The sequence below is a fragment of the Aulonocara stuartgranti genome, assembly GCF_965226115.1.
Source record: "Aulonocara stuartgranti genome assembly, chromosome: 22".
In the NCBI taxonomy this organism is placed as follows: Eukaryota; Metazoa; Chordata; class Actinopteri; order Cichliformes; family Cichlidae; genus Aulonocara; species Aulonocara stuartgranti.
The window spans coordinates 485,001-495,000 of record NC_138957.1 but is presented as its reverse complement, the minus strand read 5'-3'; the positions used below and the strand labels follow the sequence as shown (position 1 = coordinate 495,000).

The 10,000-nt window shown below is 43.9% G+C and overlaps 1 protein-coding gene across 1 annotated transcript in view; it reads left to right on the top strand.

The window, feature by feature from the left end:
• The window catches only part of LOC309699279 (protein 4.1-like), a 53,387-nt gene that overhangs the window by 26,916 nt on the left and 16,471 nt on the right, over positions 1–10,000 (top strand). The window contains 2 exon segments of the mRNA XM_082522216.1: positions 1–7; positions 4,176–4,346. The exon segment at positions 1–7 is cut by the window's left edge and continues 41 nt beyond it. Coding sequence (XP_082378342.1) covers positions 1–7; positions 4,176–4,346 — 178 coding nt within the window.

The window sequence follows — 10,000 nt, the reverse complement described above, 5'->3', positions numbered from 1 at the left end:
CTCTCATGCAAGTAGCTTCACTTTACTTTCACATTGTGTTTGTCCGTGTGATAGATGACTGGGAAACATCTCCAGGAAAGTTCACTAACGTATGCATTCATCGTCCTTCCAACCTCCGTCTGTGGTTTACGTCAGTGATGTTGCTTAGAATGAAATGTTGGAGCTCTAGTGCGACATAAACACTCACTTCAAACTGTGATTGGTCGAGAGGAGCAAGGCGCTGTATTCCTTTTTCATTGGTTATCAGAGGACCCAGTATAACATCATCTCCTGGGCCCGGATTCACAAAACTCTGAAGTACTAAGAGTTTGTTTCCTGGTGACAACATCCTATGAAAAGTCTTAGAATTTGTTTTTAAGAATTTCCCCTTAAAGTTGGGACTAAAACTGTCACAATTATAAGTTATTCATAAAGTGTCTTAGCTCTGAGCTTAAAAGTGTGGAACAAGAGAAACGTTGAAGCATCAGTAAAGTTTTAACTCACTCGGTGTTAGGCTGGGACTCCCTGCTAATGCACTTTAGGTTTGATTCGGAGCTAAGCGAGGGGATTGTGAATATGAGTCCTGGAGAGACGTGTATGTTACTTTTTAACCAATATCAGCTCCATGTGTGACACCATCACTGCTCTCATTTGGACAAAAAGAGTGAACTTCACTGATAATTTGATCGCAAACCACAAAACGTTCGAGGAGAAAAACATGTTCTCGACTGACTTCATGCAACAAGCAGTTTCAAGAAGGATAGAAAACAAGCTTTTCTGACAGCCATAAACTCTCATCATTTCACACCAGCCAAAGAGTGGGTGTAAGTACAGTGGCTTGCAAAAGTATTGGGCCCCCTTGAACTTTCCCACATTTTGTCACATTACAGCCACAAACATGAATCAGTGTTATTGGACTTCCAGGTGAAAGACCAACACAAAGTGGTGTACACGTGAGAAGTGGAACGAAAATCAGACATGATTCCAAACATGTTTTACAAATAAATAACTGCAAAGTGGGGTGTGCGTAATTATTCAGCCCCTGAGTCGATACAATAAATAAATAAATACTAAATACTAAATACTTTGTAGAACCAGCTTTTGCTGCAGTTCCAGCTGCCAGTCTTTTAGGGTCTGTCTCTACCAGCTTTGCACATCTACAGACTGAAATCTTTGCCCATTCTTCTTTGCAAAACAGCTCCAGCTCAGTCAGATTAGATGGGCAGCGTTTGTGAACAGCAGTTTTCAGATCTTGCCACAGATTCTCGATTGGATTTAGATCTGGACTTTGACTGGGCCATTCTAACACATGGATCTGTTCTGTTTTAAACCATCCCATTGTTGCCCTGGCTTTATGTTCAGGGTCGTTGTCCTGCTGGAAGGTGAACCTCCACCCCAGTCTCAAGTCTTTTGCAGACTCCAAGAGGTTTTCTTCCAAGATTGCCCTGTATTTGGCTCCATCCATCTTCCCATCAACTCTGACCAGCTTCCCTGTCCCTGCTGAAGAGAAGCCCCCCCCCCAGAGCATGATGCTGCCACCACCATATCTGACAGTGGGGATGGTTCAGAGTCATGTGCAGTGTTAGTTTCCGCCACACACAGAGTTTTGCATTTTGGCCAAAAAGTTCCATGTTGGTCTCATCTGACCAGAGCAGCTTCTTCCACATGTTTGCTGTGTCCCCCACATGGCTTGTGGCAAACTGCAAACGGGACTTCTTATGGTTTTCTGTTAACAATGGCTTTCTTCTTGCCACTCTTCCATGAAGGCCAACTTTGTGCAGTGCACCACTAATAGTTGTCCTGTGGACAGATTCCCCCACCTGAGCTGTAGATCTCTGCAGCTCGTCCAGAGTCACCATGGGCCTCTTGGCTGCATTTCTGATCAGCGCTCTCCTTGTTCGGCCTGTGAGTTTAGGTGGACGGCCTTGTCTTGGTAGGTTTACAGTTGTGCCGTACTCCTTCCATTTCTGGATGATGGCTTGAACAGTGCTCCGTGGGATGTTCAAGGCTTGGGAAATCTTTTTGTAGCCTAAGCCTGCTTTAAATTTCTCAATAACTTTATCCCTGACCTGTCTGGTGTGTTCTTTGGACTTCATGGTGTTGTTGCTCCCAATGTTCTCTTAGACAACCTCTGAGGCCGTCACAGAGCAGCTGTATCTGTACTGACATTAGATGGCCTGGTAAGTGGCCTGTATTTGTATAGTACCTTACACATTCAGTTATCCACACATCCACACACTGGTGATGGCAGCTACATTGTAGCCACAGCCACCCTGGGGCGCACTGACAGAGGCGAGGCTGCCGGACACTGGCGCCACCGGGCCCTCTGACCACCACCAGTAGGCAACGGGTGAAGTGTCTTGCCCAAGGACACAACGACCGAGACTGTTGGAGCCGGGGCTCGAACCGGCATCCTTCCAATTACAAGGCGAACTCCCAACTCTTGAGCCACGATCGCCCCATAGATCACACACAGGTGCACTATGTAGTCATTAGCACTCATCAGGCAACGTCTATGTGCAACTGACTGCACTCAGACCGAAGGGGCTGAATAATTACGCACACCCCACTTTGCAGTTATTTATTTGTAAAACATGTTTGGGATCATGTCTGACTTTCGTTCCACTTCTCACGTGTGCACCACTTTGTGTTGGTCTTTCACCTGGACGTCCAATAACATTGATTCATGTTTGTGGCTGTAATGTGACAAAATGTGGGAAAGTTCAAGGGGGCCGAATACTTTTGCATCCACTGTATCTGATCAACAACCCAGTGAGCAGGAAGCAGAGTCTTTGCGGTAAACAGGCTCCAGTCAGTATATTTGTTTCCCAGTCGTTTACGCTCACAGTCTGATGTTTAACACTCTGGACTTTGCTGTCATCGTCATTACTCATGGTCGTTAAGGACATTTTTAATATGATGAATGTCCTTCATGGCCCTAATGCAGCGCTCATGCTGAACACACTGTGTGTCTGTGATAATGGACTTGTGTTGTTCTCTTTGCTGTATCTATTGTGCTGTATCATATTCTGCCACCATCATTTCAGAAGAAAGGGATGACAAGAAGCACTGATACTCGTTAATCTACAAATCAAACATCCATATGTAAAATTAGGCTCCGAAGTTGAGCATCCTGGCCTGGACTCAGGAGATGTCATGTGTCTAACAGCAGTGCATGGCTAAGCCTGGTGATTTTATAATGTGTCATCCCTCTCTACAGTCTGTACGTGACATTTAAATTGTTGGCTTTTTTCAACCTTATGTAAAGAAAAAACCGCTTGATCTCTGAAACACTGTTTCAGTCTGCTCGGATCAGCTCTGTTTGAGTAGAAGAGGCATCTTCTTGATGTGGCTCAAAAACAAGAAATGGAGGTTCGTGGAAACGTCAAAGCTAACAGTTTTCATGGAACGTACTGACTTGTTCACATGACAGGACGTGTCTACATTCAACAGACTCTCATCCTGCTCTGTCACATGAAAAACTTCAAAGCTGAGGTCTTAAGTAGTTACAGCAGGTGAAGCAGGTGTGTTTGTGCTGATGTAAAGCCATTAGCGCTCCACCTGTGTCTTCCTTTCTGAAAGGAGTCAGAATGAAAGTGAAACATCAGAGAGACTCTTTAACCACTGAAGACCGAACGATTCCATCTCTGCCCACATCCGACATAAACAACGGTCATTACTGTATAGAATAATGGCAGACATGACTCAGAATGAGTTTTGCACTTTTTTGCAGTGGCCATGTTTTTCCTTTGTGTGCCGGCTTTGGCTCGTTCATCCCAGCGTGGATGTGCACACAGCCACCGATCTTGCTTTGGTTGTGTTAGCGCTGCCATCTGGATTTTTTCTGTCAGATGACATTGTTGTGTTTGTCCTCATTAAACATCTTCTGCTGGCATTGATGCAAACCATGATTTGTGAGCCACAGAACAGTACGCACTAATCATTAGTAATGCTCTGCTGCTTCCTTTATTACTGCTAACATGAAGCAGTTTGGTTTGTCTGGAAAATCTGTTCTTCCACAGCCTCTAAAGGTCAGTGGGACATGGCAGACCCAGCACTGTTGAAATATTTAATATATACTTATAGAAAGTGCAGCCCTGTGTTTTCATTTGCTTTCTTCTCAACCTTAATCGTTGCCTTTCAGCGTAGTTGTTTCCTTCCATCAACCTACTCTCACTTTTGCCTCCTTGTTGAAGGACCTGGATAAGACCCAGACTGAAATTATGCGGCACCATACCAGCATCAGCGAGCTAAAAAGGAGTTTCATGGAGTCTGTACCGGAGTCTCGGCCCAGCGAGTGGGATAAGCGTCTTTCCACCAACTCTCCTTTCCGCACAGCGAGCATCAACGGTCAGCTCCAACCAGCAGTAAGTCCGATGAGCTCGGTGCAGTGCAGCTCATGTTTGTTTTACTCACGTGAATTACACAAAGTTACCTGTGAAAGCTTTTCCAAGACAGGCATGCTGACGTGTCGAGAGCAATCGAGCAGTGAAATCAGTTCACACCTATAGACTCGCTCATGCTGGCTCACTGACACACTCTCATGTTCCTGGGATGCAGGGACATAACACAGACACTGCTAATGTGTTTGTCGACTGGTGATGGTTTTCCTTGCCATGACAAGTCAGAATGTCTGCTTTGAAACAGCCGCTCTGCACATACTGATGCTCTGATTCTAACGCTGGCAAAAATCGGTGTTTAAAAGCTTCAACATTGACTAAAAATGTATCAATCCGGTCTTTTTTCTCTCTACGTTTCCATATAAATGTTAAAAATAATGAACACAAACTAATCAGTCTCCAGAATTCACACTGTGTATTCCTACGATTATAAATGTTCAAAATAATATGACAGGCGTCAGGAGACAGATAATGATCAAAGCACATGTGTACAATATGCTTTTGCCACCTGAGTGTGCATCATAAACAGCTGACACAGTCGCTTGAGTAGAAGTACAGATACTTGTGTTAAAAAATAAACAGAGTACTAATTCATCTTTTTAAAGACACGACAAAGTAGAGACTGTGAAATGGACTCAAAGTGTAAAAGAAAAAGAAGCAGTTTTAACACAGCAACATTATTTCAGCTCAGACTGATTCTATGAAAGAGTCCTGAACATCTTTAATGTAGAACAACAGTGAATTAAAAGGGAAAAGTCTTTGTTGCCTCCACCGTGGTCGAGTTTCCTTAGTGTGCACGCCTAAAGAGAAAAACAAACCTGAGATCAGTTGGAAACACGTCACAGCTTCTTCTGTAAGAGCAGGCAGAGGTGATCAGCTGAGCTGCGCTCCTTGCTGCTCGCTCCTCTTCTGTGATGTTAGCTTGGTGCTGAAACACCACAACCAGGGTTCATGGCTTTACCAAAATGCTGTTTCTGTCACGGTCAGCGAGGCGAGCCGTGTGGAATTTATTGAAGGACCCAAGATGCGGTCACTTCTGATGTGAGGAAGCTTTATTAATGGAGGTGGTAAATACACAAGGCGAGGGTGGCGAAAAACAGAACTGAGTAAACCTAAACTGGAAAGACTAAGCATAGAAAACAAACCTGAAACCTAAAGACACAAACAGAGCTGCAGGGAAAACCACTCAGGATGACGGAGGGGAAAAACACAGAGCACACAGGGCTTAAATACACACAGCAGTAATCAAGGGATGAGAGACAGGAGGGCAACACAGCTGGGAGAAATCAGGGCTGACGGGACAGGGGAAATGAAAAGTGAACACACTCACATGAGACAGAGACCTTCAGAATAAAACAGGAAACTCACAGACACAGAGAACCAGACAAGACACTGAACTTAACAGACAGATTCACGAGCAGACAGAGTGACACCACGGACACTCTGTCTGCTCCAAGATATAACAGAATAAACAAGAACATAGAATAATAGAAAGAAAAACAAAACACTGAGTCGTCAGACTCAGGACAGTTTCACTTTAACCTCTTGTTAAGGGTTCAATATTGAGGAAGGGGAACAAGAGGTGATCGAAGAATAACCACACTGATCCGGCCGGGTGAAGTCAAACGATGATTTTAATGCACGCGTGGGAAGATCACTACGTACGCAGACCGCAACTGATCTCCGACTTAATCAAAGCATAAACAGATATTTTATACCATCAGGGCTTAAATTTAATGACGCCCCCTCAACGTCAGATCCATTTCATACATAGGTCAGATCAAAACCACAATGACTTTTAACACAGTTTAAAAAGAACATTGTCTTCATCTTCATAGCAGATGTTTCCTGTCAACCTTTCTGATTAGCGCTTCTTCAAAACCGCAGACAATGATTTGCAGTGAGCGAGCACTTCTGCAAGCCCACAATTACAAGCAAACATGCTATGTCACGACCTTACGTGGCACTCTGTGTCACCTCTCCCCTACTAACGCTCACAGTCAAACAGAGGCCACTGTCAACCTTTTACTAGAACTATAGATGTAATATAAATTGAATAAATGTTTTAACCAACTGATACTACTTAAAACTCAATACAAGAATATGAACTTATAAATGATAATAAAAATGACCTGATATAAGTGTTTTGTAAGCATGTATTGCAATTCCTTCTATGTTCTAGTTTCCCTCAGCATGTATCACCTGGACAGTCACGCCAATGAAGCTTAAGACCCTTAATGAGCCGAACATCAACTCAAAATAAGCACAGATATGCAATGTGTATAAAATAGTTATAACTGCATCTGGAATACAAGGTTAATATGATAACAGTATGCATAAACATCTTAAGGCCATCTTAAAGCTATCTGTTACATTGTTAAAGCAATGATGCAGATTATATTGTGCTGGTAAAATACTTTTGTTCATCCCCACACTCTGATGATGATACAATAATGGATTGTCTGTGAAGAGTTAAATATTTCTTCCTTTTAGACTCCAATCAGTTATTTACAGTGATTTAAGGTGGAATGACAGGAAACAATAACTCTGTTGAAATGTCTGAAATCTGAAACTGTCAGAAGTACAAAGTAGAGATATTTCAGTTCAGCTGTAAGGAGTAAAAACAACCAGTAAAGATAGCTGAAAACTCTACGTATGTATTTGTACTCTGCTACGTCTCGCCTCTGATCAGAAATATAAAATATGTTTTTAACCAATCAGAATGCGAAAGATTCCAAATTCATGCACTGATCCTCCACTAGGTGGCGCTGTTGGCTTTCACCATGTTATTCCACTGCTTCAGCCCGATGTGACCACAGGCACAGACACTTCCTTTCCTGTGACGATGGCATGCTTATGCAGGAGAGCATCTCCACGGCTGCGCTTCCATACCCAGTGACAGGCGGTGTGTAGTCTGGTGCTTTGTGGCCGCGCTGCAGCAGGCCAGCACTGTGCAGCGTTTATGAGCAAACAATATCACGAGCATTGGTCAGCCAGCTCCCCCGGCTTGTGCTCAGCTGCACACTCACTATGCTTCAAACCAGCAAACCCTAAGACCTTTGCACAGTACTACAGAGCTTTATGCACAGCATGGGTACCAGCAAGGAAAGGCATCTGTGTGAGCTCAGAGAAGGGAAACTCCAGAAGAAATCAATCACACATGATAAATAAATAAATGATAAATGGTTGTGCAGCTGTGTAACTGGGACAACAAAGGTGGAGTGGAGCAGCAGAGTTGACCAGCAGCCAGTGCGTGCAGCACAAACAGTGTGTGGTCATCTTATTGTTCATGCTTGCACAGCTGCCAGATCATTTGGCTGCTTGTAGCTGTTGTAATCGGGGACTGTAGTGTAGAAAGAGTTGATGCCGCTTTCTTCACACACTGCAGAATTTGCTCGTTACAATTACACAGTAACATTAGACAATTACATGACTGTTATGTGAAGGTTTCTGCTTGATCCACTGTTTTACGAATCATAGCAGGACGTCTGTATTTTGGACAGTTCTATGTAATGAAATGTGTGACAGAAGCTGGGAACCACCGTCCTGTACGCGGTGCCTTTATTACTGGGCCTTCGTAGGGGTTTGGTGCTTCTGGTAAATTAGCCCACATGGCATGGATAACTCTATCCAAGACCTCGTCCAGGCTTGTTCTCTGATATGAACAAATAAGAGGTGTTGCATGGGTGTGCATGCCTCCACTAGAACCAGTGCTGTTTCAATGAAACAACATCTTTGGTTCAGCTCTGTTCATCAGTATAAGCAGCACTTAGTTTGGCGCTTTGTCTTGTCCTCTCTTTGTGTAGCTGCTTCAAGCTTTGCGACCTTGCTTGACCTGCCAGCCGCATGGCTCAGTTAATCTGCGCATGTCCACTGACTCTCATACAAACTGCAACAGTTACAAAACCCAAGAAAAGAAGCTGAAGGCCAACGGTGCCAAGAGGACTGTTCCCCCACCCCTCGTCATCCTTATTCCTCCACCCTGCATCGTTCCCTTGTTCACTCTTTGTTTCCTGTATCTCTGTCATCTCCCTTTCCTCTGTAGCGTCTGGGCTAATCCCAGCTACGCCATCCTCTTCCCAAGAGCTTCCATCATCCTTCCCTGTGAGTTTATAAACTGAAGGTCAGAGAGGAGGCCAGCAAAGTTACGATATTCCCCTCTGGCTTCTCTTCTACCCACAATGTGAAGATACAGTTTTTATCTCAGAAATTATATTTTACTGAAAATCTAGCCATAGCAGCACTTTTTATTTTATTTTTAAAATATATATATATTTGCTGAAAGCCTCAGGCTAAACTGTTAAATTTCACATTAGTGCTTTGCTGAGTTATGACGTAGTGTATGAAAAAATAAAAATAGCCTTCTCATCATCTCAAAGATCTCTAAAGCCCACGATGATGGACCCCGCTCTGTCCCCGTGCAGACTCCCCAGCCTGTGATCTTTTTACGCCGTTTCATCTTTTGGTGACTGGCTCTTACTCACCAGTGAAGGATTGTGATGATTTTTTAAATTTACTGACTCGGTGTATTTCACCTGGAATGAGTTCTCTAACGTTCTCTTCAGACTCGTGACACAGACATTCGCCTTCACTAAAGGCACTGCAGCGGTCAGCTCTTCCACTCCAGTGCTGCGTGTACACATTCACAGGGATGGACAAATCTATAATTACTCATAGATTTGGATTATATAACATGTAGCTGCCTGATGTTAAGTTACTCGTTTAACTGAACTTGTTAAAAATCCCATTTAATTACCGGAAAGTTGCAGTTTCATGAGTGTGAATCCATGAAATCCACCGTATTGCCAAAAGTGTTCATTCATCTGCCTTCACACACAAATTATTCAATTATTCATCCATAGGGTTTATGATGATGTTAGTTCAGCCTTTGCTGTTATAATTACCCATAATTCCGGTGTCCATGTACAGTGAGTATAAAGGGCTGTTCTTATTGTGTTTGTGGGAATTCTCGTTCTTCCAGAAGCACCTTTGTGAGGTTGGATGAGAAGGTCATTTATCCCAAAGGTGTTCTATGTGTCAAGCTCTTCCACACCAAACTCGCTCGTCCGTGTTTTTATGGACCTTGCTTTGTGCACTGGTGTGTAGTCATGTTGCCACCATGTGACCTACCACTTTGTGGCTGAATTGCTGTCCTTCCCACTTTGTTATAATACCAGTAAAGGAGACTGGACTTCTTACTGAGGTGGGATCCTATCAGGGCCCACGCTGGGATTCACTAAGCTCCCGAGCAAGACCCATTGTTGCGCACAGTTGTGTAGAAGCAGTACACAGGGGTGGCTGTAGCTCAGGAGGTAGAGCAGGTCACCTACTGATCGGAAGGTTGGTGGTTCGAGCCCTGGCTCCTCCAGTCTGCGTGTCGAGTGTCCTTGGGCAAGATACTAACCCCAAGTTGCTGAATGTGTGTGAGTGTAGTTAGAAAGCAGTGAGTACAGAGTGTGTTTGGGTGAATGTGACATGTTGTACAGAGCGCTTTGAGCACTCCAGGAGAAAAGCGCTATATAAGAATCAGTTCATTTACACATGCCTAGGTGCTCGATGTTATACACCTATGGCCACAGCATCGACTTGAACGCCTGAATTCAGTGATTGGGGTGAGTGAA